Source organism: Perissodus microlepis, chromosome 23, assembly GCF_051167445.1.
Source record: "Perissodus microlepis isolate ML-2025 ecotype Zambia chromosome 23, ASM5116744v1, whole genome shotgun sequence".
Classification (NCBI taxonomy): domain Eukaryota; kingdom Metazoa; phylum Chordata; class Actinopteri; order Cichliformes; family Cichlidae; genus Perissodus; species Perissodus microlepis.
The window spans coordinates 11503412-11519246 of record NC_140482.1 but is presented as its reverse complement, the minus strand read 5'-3'; the positions used below and the strand labels follow the sequence as shown (position 1 = coordinate 11519246).

Here is a 15835-nt window from a genome sequence, read left to right as displayed (position 1 = left end):
ACACCTTTGGGAAAAATTAATTTATATTCCTTTATATTTTTTTTTCTCCATCGCAGTCACATTACAATGTAATAAAATGATAAACATATAAAATCAAACTCAATACTGACGCATATACATTTGTTCTGTGTTCAAAACCAAACGAACTGTACATGTTTTCATTTATATTTCTTTCACATCATTTAAAATCTGTCATAATTTCTATGTAGTCATCTGTCTTATTGTAAATCTTTGTCTCTTCACAGATAAATAGACTTTATTTTCAGGAGGTATTGTAACAAAAATAACACATTTCCTAATGGTGGCTGCCTAGAATCACCGAAAATATCATTCAACTCTTAACCGTAATGCTTAGGTACTATCGTAGACACGCAATACACAGACAAACTGAAGGTACATGATGGGTCTTCTCGTTTCCCTCCCATTTGTATTTGTTGTGAATTAGGGAAACCCCCTGAATGGTATCTCTCATGAGCTGACGTGGGAGCGATTTGAATTTCTGTAGTGAAGTTAGGAGATGTTAGCCAGACAGCCCGACTCGCATATGAAATGTAATACACGCCCATGTTTTTTGTGATTGCACTGCACTCAGCTAGTTGATTATATGTGGAGTTTAAAATGTCCTCCTTATCAAATATATACATTTTTATCACAATCACCTGGACTGCAGGAAAAGGGAAATGGATAGTTAGCTTTTTTTGTTTTTGTACGAGATACTGTATTTTTAGTCAGAACCAAACTAGCGAGCTAATATTTGGAATTGGGGTGAATTGAGAAATTGAACATTTTTCTAATGACTGACTTGGAAAATATGGACAATTATAAAAAGATGGTGCTGTCATGTCTAATGATATGTATGCTAAATATACGACTAAAAGATAAATCAGAAATGTGACTAGAAGTCACAAACTCTCTAGATAAGGTTTGTACAGAGACTAGATGTGGGAGAAGTTTTCTTTTATAATAAATGAATACTTTCGATTTAACATTTTATATCTTTTATGTTATTTATTCCAAACAAAACCAATTGTGCGAAAAAAATTTTTCGTTTGCGTTAGCTTTTTGGCCAGAACTAGCTAGCTAGCTAATTAGCCATTTCCTTGTACGTTAAACTGAAGCAAAATAATTACCCAGTGGATTTTTTAATTTGACATTTTTGTAGTAATATGTAAGCAAAGACAACCTGAATTGATGAAGTGATAAATGTGCAAGATTGAACTCAGAAATCAAGATTAAGGTTAAAAAAAAAATATAATTATTTGTCAGAATGTTATGTTAACTTTCATTTTTACATTTACCATTATTTTGTCTTGTTAATTTTTCCCCATAAACATGAAAGTCTTCTCTCTGAATTTTCTGTGAGTAAAATCATAATGTATAACAAATTATTTTGTTATATATTATGATAAACATTTCTTGTGAAGGTTTCTTTTGAAAGAAATTATTGCTCAATAATTATTTTATTTTAAAGTAAAAAAAAGGAGCACAGTTGTCTGGCAAATCACCTCCAAAAACTTCATCCCACCCACAGAGCTAATATCAGTGTGCTTATACTCAAGACAACACAATGGCACAGATTCCTATGAAAACACAGCTTCCAGTCAGGCTGAATTTTTCTTCTCTCGTTTTACATTCTGGATATTTAGAAAGAACATTTACTATCGGTACATTTCAAAGAGCCATCTAAGCAAACCCATGGAACATAGATCCAACTGAGAAGGATTACCAGAAAAAGGTATTTACAATCAAAATGCCACCCACAAGAAAATAAAAGTTACTTTTGCACATCGAAGTCGCTAGAGCTACTCCCCCCCAAGCTGAAGAACATGGTAGAAAAGCATGACCCTAACAAAATAAAAGCTCATGGTACGTCTAACAGGTACTTCCAAGTTAAGGTTTAGTTTGACCCTGCCCTGTGCTTATAGTATCCAAACCTGAGTCAAACCACTGAAATCCTTTTTGTTCATTTTCTGTGCCAAAACTACCAAACCTCTTCGGTTCCTCAAGGAAAGGATTTGAATTGTCATAGGACTCAGATCTGGTAAAAACTGGTCTGAGATCAGAAACAACTTAACATCTGGCCTCAATAAAACCATACTTTCACAGCTCTAGACCAAGCACGCAAAAGAATATATGAAGCATTCATGACACGGTATGGTAGCTTGTTCTCAGACACACACACACACACACACACACACACACACACACACACACACACACACACACACACACACACACACACACACACACACACACACACACACACACAGCCTTACCACAGGCCTCATATGCTTTGTAGACCCTGATAGTGGAACATTTATGTATTTTATCCAAAGGAAAAACAACTCCTTGGTTTTCATTTCATTTTCACAGCAAGATACACATTCCTCAGTCGGGAGGTGGCATTCATCCCAGTTATTCCCAAGGTACAGTTTTCCCCTCCCGACCAATTTTAAACCATCAGAAGTCAATCCTGATAGAGAACAATGTAAAGTCCATAAAAATAATCACCAAATTATTTAAGAAAAATGCAAAAAGCTTAAAATCTGTAAACAAATGGTACATCGCATATTTGCAATTCTGCACATCAACACTTTATGGTTTATTCCTTCCTCCTAAGAGAAAAAAAAGCCTAAAACATATATATAAAAACAAGCAACGCGTGAGAACAGTGATGTGGTATTTCTGTAAAGGTTATCTAAGGCCAGAACCTTCTTGCTTGTAACCTTGCATAGCTGTGGATGTGAAGCCATACAACAGTGACATAACACCGACTGGATTTAAATTCTCTTACAGTGTGGGCATGAATAAGGCTCTGGTTTTCTCGATGAAGGAAGAAACTTATCACTCAGAGCGCGCAGGCTCAGTCATAGGCCCAGTGTGGATGATTTTTGACTGCTGGGTGACACAACCGAGACTGATGTATGATACCTGGACTTTGATCATGAGGCTATTGCTGAGTCTGAACGCTCCTTATGAGTAGTTCCATATAAAGAGAGAGAATTGTATTATTTGGTTGCTTCTAACCTGATTTGGCTATAATAAACCTGATTTCTCATTGGCTGGAGCTCTGGGTGCAAAGAGCTGTGGATTGGATCAAAAAAAAAAAATCAGCGGTCAATGCTGTGGGAAAAAAACAAGCGGGGCAGCTGCTCTTTGTTCAGAAACATATAAGCTGTGACTCTTGGCCATTTATATTTACTCTCAAATCCAGATCGCTCATGCAAGATTATTTGTTTTTCTGTGAAACGAGCAGGAGATGCCTGACTGCGCTCTCTAAATGGCACATGACGCTGTTTTCCTTTGATTTCTGCGTGTTGACGCTATTCTTCATGTACAGTGCATGTCCAGATCAGAGTGTACCAGAAAAGTAGCACCACCCTCCTATGACTCATATCTTAAAAAAAAAAACCACACACACACAGAAAAAAAGAAAGAAAAAAAGAAACCACGTCCACTTCAGTCGAGCAGATAAGGCATTGTTGCTTTGATGTGTTTCACAGAGACGGAAAGTGTTGCTGTTTTTACAAACGCTGTCAACATGAAGGAATTAGACTGTTTCATCGATCTGAATGTTTGATACACATATTTGGCTAATTCTTCACCGTAACCACAACTATACAAAAACCCATCTAGCTTTACTCAATAGCACCATATGAATATTGTTCCCAAATTCTAAAGGGGTAAGGGAATACTGGACATTGGTGTGTGAGTGTGTTTGTGTGTGTTCAAGCGGTGAGGTAGGGATACATCCCATGTTATTACACTGCTTTTCATTGTGTGTCTCTCCCTGCTTCAGAGGAAAACCGTGTGTGTTTGTGTGTGTGTGTGTGTGTGTGTGTGTGTGTACACTAAGCACATCTCCCCCATGTTGGAGACTTGCATAGCTTCTGCAGGACAGGAAGAGCAGTTGTCCGTTTGGACGGAGCCTTTGGCACAGCCTTGGCTGATAACTGAAGGCAGTACTCAAGTTGCACCATAGAATTCAAAGAGACAATCTGCCCTTATTGCACCATAAGTACATGTGTGTTTTGTATTTGCACCATATGAAGTGGGATTAGCAGCCAGTTGACTCTGAAGCTCGAGAGTGTTGCACCATATGAACACTGATGCTGCTGCTTCTGTTACGCGTTCACAACTAATGTTTCTACTCGCCGGATCGCAGCAAATGGACTGATTTGTCTGTTTTGTTAGTCGGCTAGCACCACAGAAAAATAATGTGAGCCCACCTATCGTTCACACTTAAAGGGACGCTGTATTTCTGCTTTTAGTCTCCTTATTTAAATAAAAAAAAAATTCCACACTGGGGTAATTATTACAGTTTTATCTACTGATTAACTTTATCAGTCATTAATGGTGTTCTTAACATCCGCCAGTTCATCGGTGAACCACTTTGGTGGTAGGGTTGCTGTTAGGGTTGCATTTCACCAAACAGGTGAAAGCTCTAAATGGTAGATGTGACCCTAACCCTTAAACAAGCCTTAGGGTTAAAGCTGGCAATGTTTCCCAAGGTAAGGATCAGGACTATCATTATCGCTAACTTTTGGTTTTTTGTTGCTCCAACTTTGTCATTTTTCTCTGAACTTTCATACACAGAATTTGTAGGAACAGCCAAGGACAGAGGATATTGGGTCTTGGCATTGTGTCTTGGTTGTTTGAGTACGATAGCTGACTTTTTTGCTTTCCAGACACTAAGTGGTTCACAGCTAATAAGCAGCGGGGTTGATAGTTAGCACCTGTAAGTCTGAAGCGATGTTTCTGAGCCAGAAGAAGGTGGATTGCCCACTTTGCTATGGGGACAGGCTGTTTTCTCAAATAGAGGAGTTAAGAAGTGTCTTGGGGTCTTGCTCATGAATGGGGGAAAATGGATTGGGAGGCTGACCAGAGATTGGTACAATGTTTGTAGTGATCCGTAACTATTTGGCCACAAACTGTGAGTAGTGACTGAAGGAATAAAACGGTGGATACAACTACCATAAAGAAGACTCAAAAGACTGTCTGGACTCATCCTTAGAGATAAGGTAAGGACTCAGAGTAGAGATGTTTCTTCTCAGCATATAAAGACACCAAGTGAGGTGTTTCGGGCATCTGACTAATATGCATCCTGCAAGTTTCTTAGGTGAGACTACTGAGGAGAGACCTTGGGTAGACCCAGGACAAACTAAAGATATTGTCTCTTGGCTGTTTTGGGAATGCCTTGGTATCTTCAGAGTCAGTGGCCATGGAAAGGGAGCTCTGGTCATATCCGACAAGCTTTTCTACAACCAAATTTTAATGTGATACCTTAAAATTGCAGGTTTTACCAATAATTCAAAAGATTCTCATACTTCTGGGTCACTGGTTGAAATCAATCACAGAATTATAATTTGAGGACTAATAAATTAATAAATTACGTATATTTACAAGTCGCCCTCAGAAAGACTTTGACTTTTACCAAAATTACAAAATTTGTTGACGTACCTCAATTTTAACTCTCTCTATACCCAGCCCTCATAGCAAAGGCGGTTGTAGAAAGCAGGAGAAACTGGGCTCATGGAACGGGATCGGAGGAAACACCCCCCCAACGGCGTGAGATTTCAGGAGTTGCACCGTTCCCGTTGACATGCTGATGACTAATATCTCAGCTCATGTGTTTTTGCCTGCCAATGTAACAGCTTGGATTACAGGGGTAAACAAACCAAAAGAAATAAATAATGAGCCATACACCACAGCTCAGCCGTGGGTGGCTTTGGAGGAGTTGATATTGGACACGAAACAGGAGAAGACAAGTCACTGGGAGGGTTGTGATGACTGAAGTCCAAAACTGTTTTATGTCAGCTTCAGTGGCAGCACCCTGTTAGTGTGGGACCAACATGATTAAGCTATCACACACAAAAAAATGTAGTAGACCTCGATCACAAACAATTACTCTTGAATCTACCCTTATTTTTATGATATAAAAAGACCTCCCACAACTGCTTGGAGCATAAAAGGAAATGATGGAGAACTTCCCCTAAGATGGCATTCAAATTCCACACTTTATTTCCCTCCCAGATGAGCAATATGGTTATGACCAACATCGTCTAGGACTTTACTTATGCTATTTTATAGTATATCTATGTAGAGTCTATGACATAGCCTAGGCAAGCAGACATTGCCAGGCTTTTGTAACAGTTGTTGGGAGCTGCACTGACGCCACATGTAGTTACATACTGAGGGAGGTGCATGCACGAATATAGCGTAGGGCTTCAAATGAGTTTGCAGTCATGATGTACCTATGGCACAGATTTAAGGCAGAAACATTTCTTATGAATCTTGTTCCACTAACATGGAAGTCAAGTCTTTAAGAGTCTTCCGTTTGTTTCAGAATTTTCAAATAGTTGGGAGCTTTAATGCATGGCTTATATATTCATGAAATCTGAAACTGCGTTTTAGCTAACATCTAATGAAAGCTAGCTAGTCCTGTGTAGGTGTTGTAGTTTGGTTTAAAACGGTTAAAGACACTGAAATCACCATAATTTTTTTTACATTTTTACTTTTCCAAATGTTCAGCAAGAAATTATTTTAGTGCTTTTGTAATATGCTTTAAGAAGCGACTGTTTTTCATTTTTCCACGTTACAGCTAACATGTTGCTAACTGCCCTCAACATACTTTTTTCAAGTCTATCTTAAGGATATAGTTGGGCTTGCTTTGTTCTATGCTCAATTGGCCTTTGAGTTACATGAGGAAAGTTGTACTAGTTCTTTATCTCTCCATTAAATATGAATTCCTGCAAGCAGACTGCCTAGGTTAGCATAACAACCAAAAACAGGTAGAAACCTTTAGCTTTCAAGATCTCGAGTCAGCAAGTCCTGCCACAAAATCTGAGTTGTTGACATCGTGTAGGCAGAAACGAGCATAGAAAAGTAACTATTTTGTTGATAGAAATAACATTTGCTACAAATTCATATACATGCTTTTATTTATTTAGATAAGTATGAATTTATAACATAGAATCTACCATTGCGCTACACAAAGTAACCCAGATTAGCTGGAAAACTTACTCCCCTGATTACCCTGATAGGTCAGGTATCAACTAACACATTTCTTTTAAAAGCCCTGATCAATAAGAATTATAATTTTTATAGTATGAATTTGTTTCCATATTTTGAATCACAAGCACATGAACTCCAAAATTCGAAGAGTTACTCTTTTACTGTCTTAGGAGCAAGTAAATGTGCAATTATTCTTAATGGTAGATGGTTTGGCTACTTTCTGAACCCACAAAAAAACTATTTTTTACATTCATCTTTTTGTATAATTTAAATAAGACAAGATGCTAGCTACTAGATACTTTAGGAGAAGACATCCAGGCTAGCTGTTTTTACCTGTTTTCAGTTTTTTTAAGCTAAGCTAAGCTAATCAACTCTCTAGTGCTAATGTTTTACTTGTTGCCTTTGACAAGACAACAAGTAAATCTACTAAACTAAAACTGTCCTTTTGAGAAACTGTAGCTAAAATTTTAGATTCTTTAAAATTGAGGCTGCAAATGTAAAAATTGTTGTTTGAGTGTGCATTGGATGCCATTACTGCCACTTTGTCTCCATCTTTTCCATCATGCTCGGCCACTCTCCCCGTTAACCTTGTCAGTGATGTCGAGAAACTGATGTGTCCAACAACAACATAACAACAGATTAAAAAACATCCTCTCTGTACATAGTAAATATATACACTATCTTTTGACCAGACTAATAACGACATGTTACAACTCATTTTATTAAAAGTGACCGTCATTGTGTCACATCCTTTTATTCTTCTTAAACCTGTGAACGCGTGCAACATAAATGGCTTGCGGTGGTCAAGGACTCCATCGTAAAACTACGCTTATTTTTCATATTTTTACTTTTTTTTTTCTTTGCAGCGGAGCGCGCACATGTGAAATTAAAGAAATGAGACCAAGTGAGGGACGATTAAAGTTAAATAGAGTGACAAAAGGTTTAAGAGAGGAGGAGACGGACTCGCGCCGAAGCAGCTTGTTGAGTCATGGCCATGGGACTCACAGGTCGCAGGTGCCCGCAAGGAATGTAAGTGTGATCGCGTGTGCGCGCACACATATAAGTGTGACAGATTGCTTCTGTGTGTGTATGTGCTTATATCAAGTGTGACTTTCTGTGCATGAACGTGTTTCTAAATCTTCTCTAAATCTGAACATCCACATATACATACATGTTTTTTTATGGTGCACATGTGCTTTTGTGTACTTGTCTGTATATGTGTGTGTGTGTGTGCTGATTTGTGTGTTTGTCAGAGTGAGGACTCATACTGCAACAGTTCATACAGGAGGGGTCCATCACGATAGCGGATGCCCACAGCGGCTGGCGTTATGTACTGCAGGATGTTTATAGTCCTCCGCAGGCGCCTGTCTACATAGTGGGCATCCCATGCTGGGTAACGCTTCCTGGGCATGTCGATCTTTATAAGCGGGCCCTCGGGCTTGGAAGTGGGTGGCGCAGACCTCACCTGGAAGACGGGAAGACACGTCTCGGCCACATCCTCTTCCGTCTGTGACTTGGCCATGTGGGCTGGTGTGGGAGGGGCTGTGGGTGGGGCTGACGGGGGGAGAGGGAGACCCCAGAGCAGCTGGGCACAGCAGGATGAGGCGGGACTTGGCTGGAGGTGGGCAGTGGCAGGATGGAGGAAACCGTAGTACAGCAGCATGACCAGGACGCCCCCTGCGAATGTCAGGTAGACGCTGCACAGTGCCGGGACGGCATAGGAGTCGGTCAGCACTGGATCTCTGTAGGCATACCTACAGGATGACAGGTGACAGTACAGGGGTTAAATTAATAGATGTACATCTACACGTGTTTATAGCAGTAAACCATCTTTCCCACTGGTCCCCCAAAGCTGATTATAATTGTTTTATCTACTGATGGGTAGCCCAGTGTGTATTTTAAAACATGGTTTATTAGTGGAGTTGTACTTAATATTAATAATCTAAATCGGCAAAATAATTTCTAATCATCGTTTTAAAATAAATGTAGAGTCGTACACTCAGTAACCCTTCTTTTAGACAAGCCCCTGCATGCTGCAGGTGGCACTGCTAGAGGGAGAGGAGGAGGGCACCAAACTTTAAAGCGATCTGCCAAATTAAGCTAGCAGTTTGTTTGCATACACGCAGCTTTTTGCTTTAGCATATTAAAACGACTGCACAAACATGTAAAGCATGCTGGGGGTGGATGAGAGCACATGAAAAGATGGATGAATTTCAATAAAGCCATGACTGTGATGACTCTGGCTGCCAGAAACACTGTCATCAACTGGCAAAACAATTTTTCGGTGTACTACTTACTGGCCCTGGGCCATGTGGCCATCAGTTATGTTGCAAGTAGTATGGCAGTAAACTCATCAAGAAAGCATTTACTAGCCTTTTATTACATGAATATTGTGATATAGGCTTACCTTGCTAGTGTTGTAAATAGGCTAAGCCTTGGTAAGCACTTATGGTATACTTTAAATGTGTCTGTTTACTTCTTCATTTCAGAATAAATTTGAAGTCTGAGCAGGATACAATACAGATTAAATACTCAGCAGAACGAGAACAAGTAACCTTCAAAATAAAACAGGAAGTAAAGAATGAAGGGAAAGACCAAGAGAACACAGGCAGCATAGAAAAGATAAAAAACTCCAAAATTACAAAGGAAGGGAAAAAAAAAGAATTTATAAGAGAATTAGAAAGAGATCATTACACAGATCATTGCCATTTAGCTTTGTGAAGCTGGATGAACCTTGTAGGTGCGAAACTGAGAAGCTGCAGGACGCTGCGTGCCTTTATGGTAGCTCCTTGTGAAGTAAGAGGTACGCCTACCTTTTATAGTTTTTGGATATTCTTGCATACATTCTGTGATATTTATGTGAAAAAACATATTTTACGATTTTACGCTTGTTGCATCAGGGATGTCAGAGAATGCAAACGACGCTAAACTCACCACAGGCCGGTCAGGATGCTGTTCTCGGCCAGCACCACGGTGTAGTACGCCACCATCCTGTATCGCGTCCGACCCTCTTTCACGTTGAACCAGCAGAAGATGTAGACAATGCCAACCACCATGTTGAAGAGCACCTCCTCCCACTTGGACATGCAGAAATCAGTGCCTCCGTGCACCACCCAGAAGGCCATGGCGCACCAGTGGAGCACCACGAAGATGCCGAAATAGATGTGGAAGAGGGAGGCAAAGAGGGCGAGCGAGAGGACGCGGGAGAAGATGGTGAAGAGGCGCCAGAAGAGGTGCAGCAGCGCCCCGCGGTAACTCATGCTGCGCTGGTCGTCACGAGAGTCTCGGAGCAGTTTGTGGTAGGAGGCCAGAACCCAGGCGAGAGACAGGAGGGAGGCTAGGGAGGAGATGCCTGCAGGGAGACACAGAGGTGGATGATTTCCATGCTTCTCCTGTTTTGTATAAACACGACATTATAATGACTCACTAGGGAGGGAGAGGGGGGAGGGTTGTTTTGTGTAATGGTGTGAGCATACAATAAGTAAGAGGTAGTGTGTGTCACGACCGAGACATTTGGTAATGACGAGTCTCAAATGCAAAGTTATTTTTAATGTCCCAGCTGCTGTGTGTATCCGCCCCCTTGTGTACTCGTCACATCTTTCCATTAAGGTAAACTGTGTCCCAAAACTCCAGAGTGAGCGCGATGAATAACACCAGTGGGTGGCCGCCCAAGATGATGCATGCAACACGGAAGAGGAGGATGATGGAGTCTGACTCGCACATCGCTTTCTATCTTTGACAACCTGAACAACAGTAAAAACCTGCGAAATCCAGCAGCCATCTGCAGCTACACATAATCAAGCACAATAGGTGCAAATTGATAATTAGCACTTGAGCAGCTGCTCATTTGCATGCTGTTTGCCGGCTACGCGAAAACATGCTATTACGCCGGTACAGCGCAGTCTGTAAATCCATCCAACCACCTACACTGTAGCGTCTCGGCTCGGTTCTCCTGGATCATGATGCAGAGCTGCAGGACCAACTGAGGCGCTGACTCCAGAAACGTTTCCAGCAAACGCAACATGTTGACGTCGGCGTACTCGAACATCATGGCCCAGTACCAGCGCCGCTGGTGCTCCTTCTGCCGACGCGACATGACGCCTAGGTACAGTGTCCTGATGTACCTGTAGGGGTTCAGAGGGGCAAACACGCATATGTCAGGCTTTTCTACACACTTTCAATCAGGGAAGTCAAACTCATTTCACGTCGTGGGCCATGTACGGCCTGCTTTGATCTTAAGTGTGCCAGACTCACTTAAGATCAAAGTGTAAAGCAGTTTATCTGCACATTAAATCTCTGTGATATCACAATGTAATAAAGAAGAAGTGTAAATTCAACAGTACATGTTAGTTTTTCTACATGATAAAGAAATTACTCTTTGGGCTTAAAATGTAAGAAATAAATGTGTAAAAATTACAGTAAAAGTTCTGGATTGTCCTGTACGTTTGAAGCAGAATGTTTTTGTTAAATCACAGAAAATATCTTTTTTAATTAATTAATTATATTTTACTGAGGACAAACTGAAAAAAACTTAAATTTCTATAGTAGATCATGAAAAAATCTATTACTTCATTACTTTGATGTAGTATGGATGGCGAACAAGATGTCAACTTTATTAAAATATAGATAAATTCAAAATTTACGCCCTCCTTCAGACTCCTCCAAAGATGTCCACTGGGTCGGGTTGGAGCCTGTGCTGGGCCACTTCTGGCCCTCAGGCCTTATTTTTAACACACCTCCTTTAGATGCAAAAAATATAAATAAAAAATCTGTATGCTGTCACTGATAACAGATCTCCCTAATATGGTCATCTAAGGCACACGAGCAGCTTCCCGCCTGCTGGAGGGCCGGCCAATTAGAAAAAGCTGGTTTAAAGGGAGCCAAAAGAACTGGTCTCAGACGGCAGTCAAACTCGTGGACTTCATCAAGGTCCCGTATCAGACAGATATGGATTATTTTGAACTCTACCAGAGTCCAGGAATAAGAATAAGGAGCTGGAAATGAGCCTAATAGGTCACATCTTCCCTTGCGTTCTTTCGCCTAATCGGGCAACTAAATCAAAACCAACACTCTGACTTATTCCTGTTTCACCTGATTGGTGGCTGTAAATATTTCTAGCCTTCATTACTTCATTACGCTGAATTTAACCTTTCTATAAACAGCCTTGAAGAGATGCTGATCTATACGTGCTGGATGTGGGAAACTACAGCACATGTGGGCGGGATGTAGGCAGTGATCTCAATTAAACTGCCTCACTGCCACACTAAGCGTGTGTGTGTGTGTGTGTGTGTGTGTGAGGAGTATGCACACAAATGTAAATGTGCTGTAAAAATAAAATCCTTCAGCTTCCCCATGCATGGCTGCAGTGCATGCATGGGTGTCCTCCATGCAGACGTGCACTTCTACATTATGTACAGTACGCCTATTAGAGCTGGAGGTTAATTCACGCCCCATAAATAATGCAGCGTCCCTGGAAGAAAACGCCCACATGTGCATCGATTTACAGCACGCCGGCCCTCCCAAACGAACCATTTCGAGATGTTTTGGTTTTAAAATAAGGCCAGAAGGATGTGTGTCCTTGACTCAAGAGCAGTGAAGGATAAATAATCAGTATCATTTGTTTGGCTTCTGTAAACAGGAGCTCTGGTCTGCAGTGGTCACGGTTAGTGTTGAGTGTAGCAGGCGAGCTCCTTAATGCCCTGACATGGAAGGAGGTGGTCTCAACCAAGTACAGCTGATCTTCCATCCAGCCCACCCTGCCCCCACCACTCTCACTTCTCCTTCCTCTCCCCTCCCCCTTCTTTTTCACTCCACTTGTGCATGTCCTCACCCCCCATCTCTCCCTCTCCACAGCCTCTCCATCTCTCAATTTCAATCAGGCCGTGCAATTTCCCCAGCTATAACCACCCTTTCTCGCCCTCTTCTCCCCCACCCTCTCTCTATGCTCCTTCCCATCCGGCCCGGGGTGAGTCCATTCTGCGGGCCAAGGGGGGGGACAAATACTGGGAAGTGTGTATGGGTGTGAGAGAGGTTGATTTAACCCTACAACCAAAGCATAGAAGCTGTGTAGCACATCAGCATAGTAGGACGTAAACACACACACACACACACACACTACTCTACTCTCCCTGCTGCCCACCCAGGGGCAAGTGGACACCATTAAGAAGTCTTCTCAGAGAGAAGAGAGAGGAGGGAGGGAAGAGAGCAAACGTTGTCCTTACATAGACTGGGAGGCTGGAAAAGAAAAAAAAACAAAACAGCGCACTCGTGTTACTTCTATAACTACAGTGTGTGTGTTTGTGTGTGTAGACCAAGCTGCATGCTTATATGAGGCAAGAAGCCCACAATGAAAAGAAGTGTGTGTATTTCAGTTTTTTCCCCCAACAGTGCTTTTAGCACCACAATTAACACCTAACATTGTCCAACTGTGGGAATATATGTGTGTGTCTGTGTGTGTGTGTGTGTGTGTGTGTGTGTGTGTGTGTGTGTGTGTGTGTGTGTGTGTGTGTGTGTGTGTGTGAGAGAGAGAGAGAGAGAGAGAGAGAGAGAGAGCGAGCGAGCGAGCGAGCGAGAGAGAGATGTGCTGCCAGAAGCGCAGATGCTTTTCCTCTTTGTACTCTCCATGCATGCTGACACTCATGGGAAGAGCCTTGACACCGTTTTTCCACTGTTCACACACACGTGCTGACATGTGTCAGCGCACACACAGATACACGCAAAGGCATGCTGACATTTCAGAAGGGAAGAGCCTTGACCAAAAGCTGGAAATGCTGGGAATCTGTTCAGCACCATGGAGAGCGCTTCGGTCAGCCCTTAAAACACACACTCTGAAGGATGTGGCTCACTTTGTTTCTTTACACTGTGTGAAGGCTTGACTGTAGCTACTCTGCAACTGCAGATGCTTTACTCAGGTTCTGTTCTGGCTGTGAATTCTACTCTTTCTTACTGCAGGGCGGTCAGCAAGTTGCTGAATTAGCTTTTCATAGGATGAGTCAGAAATGAAAAGTTTCAACAGATCAGAGTTTGTGTGTGAAATCAGGCTCTCTGTTCTCCTGACTGTCTCTCTTAATATCTTCCTGTCATTCCCAGACAGCAACTGAAGCACAGAGGGAGTCGCAGAGAGCCTTTCCATGTCTTCCTCTCGCTTTTCTCTCCTGCCTGTCACTGTGAAGCGAGCTGTCTTTTCTAGTAGCCACATCAAGTGGACACCCTGCTCTGCTCATTAGGAGCATTAAGTTTTTGTGAGCCTGTTAGAGAGAAAGAGAGAGAGAGAGAGAGAGAGAGAGGGAAGGATCAGGCGTGTTTGTGTTGCCCCCCTCCCCCTCTTACCTCCACACTTGTCCCAGCTGGAGGATGTGTATGGTGGCCTGCCACAGCCAGATAGTGGCCAGCTGCAGGCGGTCCCTTCCAGGATACAGGCACCCCAGAACCACCGTGCCCCGCTTGGTCAGCCCCTCGACCTCCCCGAGGCCCCCGCCGGTGTAGTCCTGCACAAACCATCGGAAACTCAGAATCTGGACCAGTACCGAGGGCACCAGTACGAAGAAAAGAGTGAGGCCGAACCAGAGGTAGTCCTGCCTCTGGTAGTAGTCCATCGCCAGGCACAGGTCCGTGCCGACGTCCCAGAAGAAGACAAGGAGGGCAAGGATGATCCAGAGGCAGTCCAGCCACAGCTGCTCCCGGGGCGGGCAGTGAGTCTCCCGGATGCCGACCCCTCCGGCAGGCGGACTCCCGCCGAGCAGAGAGCCGAGGCAAGCTGAGCGGCAGCCCCAGTAGCAAGCGGAAGAGCGGCAGCACTGACAGATGTGGATCGCCGCGGAGTCCAGAGGCTCCTCGGCGTCAACATCATAGAGCTGGGCGAAACCCCCGCCGCCGCCGCACCCGACCCCGGCTTTGCCGCCGTCGGACTGTGCGGCCATGTTCGCCTTCCCGCTCCTGCCCTCCTGCGAGACGCACGACAAACGCACCGTTTTGCTTTCTTGTGGGGCGCGGACACCACGTCACTTCCCAGATACCTGCTGTCCCCTACCCTCTCGCTCCGCGGCGACTGCTGTGACTCTTTCCCGCCCTGGGCGCGAGGAGCCATCAGAGCCGGCGGCCGCGCGACGGCGGCTCCTCTTCTTTCTCTACCGGCCGACACACACCCGCCGGGGGCTCGCGGTCAGCAGCAGCAGCGGAATCTGTTACCGTTCTAGTCCGGCAGCCCCGCATCCTCCCCGTCCTGCGCGCGCGGTCATCTAGGGCAATGAGAGGCTATGACGTAATGCATCTCCCGCTGTTCTTAAGATGTGTGAGTGAGTGACTGTGTGTGTGTGTGTGTGTGTGTGTGTGGGCGCTAAACGGACAGCAGGCTATTCTCTTTAACTGCGGCTCTGCTAAAGTAAACCTTCCTGTTCAGTCAACTGGAGGCCCTCCTGCTCCTCCTGCCCCCCGCACTCAGGCTGCAGGTGCCCGGCGTCCGCTGCCACCCATGTCCGCTCCGTTCCTTTCCGCAGCTCTAGCCCTCTGCAGCTCCTGCTTCCCCTCTCCTCACGTTCTCTTACACTTTCACTCCGCCCTCTACCGGATAACAACTTCAAACCCCCCGATCCACATCCGCACACACGCTCGAGCGAGCGCGCGCACACGGACTATGGTCGTGCACTGTATGGGAACATATGAACTGTTTTTCCAAGTAGTTTTTCATTGGAAAGAAAAAAATCCCAGCAACTGACGCTCAATCAATCAATACACCCCCCCCCTCCCCCCAACACACACAGCTCTCCATGACTCCCTCACACTCTCCACGAATCTCTCCACCATCTCCTCCAGTGGGCTGAGC

General features: G+C 43.6%; 1 protein-coding gene across 1 annotated transcript; it reads right to left on the bottom strand.

Annotated features, from left to right (window-relative positions):
* Positions 1-5: 5 nt before the first annotated feature.
* On the bottom strand, positions 6-15599 carry xkr6a (XK, Kell blood group complex subunit-related family, member 6a). The gene is made up of 4 exons (XM_084921141.1): positions 14344-15599; positions 10942-11138; positions 9949-10366; positions 6-8768 (listed from the first exon to the last, which is right to left on the bottom strand). The coding sequence occupies exons 1-4, from the start codon at positions 14931-14933 to the stop codon at positions 8264-8266; spliced, it is 1710 nt and encodes a 569-aa protein (XP_084777267.1). The 5' UTR covers positions 14934-15599; the 3' UTR covers positions 6-8263.
* Between the last annotated feature and the right edge of the window lie 236 nt (positions 15600-15835).

What these genes read in the sequence shown, in the direction of transcription:
- xkr6a (XM_084921141.1), bottom strand. Translation starts at nt 14,933, where the DNA reads ATGGCCGCACAGTCCGACGGCGGCAAAGCCGGGGTCGGGTGCGGCGGC. An exon ending in CCGAGCCGAGACGCTACAGT is followed by an intron (nt 10,367 to 10,941) that starts GTAGGTGGTTGG and finishes GTCTCCCTGCAG; the next exon opens with GCATCTCCTCCCTAGCCTCC. An exon ending in AGCATCCTGACCGGCCTGTG is followed by an intron (nt 8,769 to 9,948) that starts GTGAGTTTAGCG and finishes GTCATCCTGTAG; the next exon opens with GTATGCCTACAGAGATCCAG.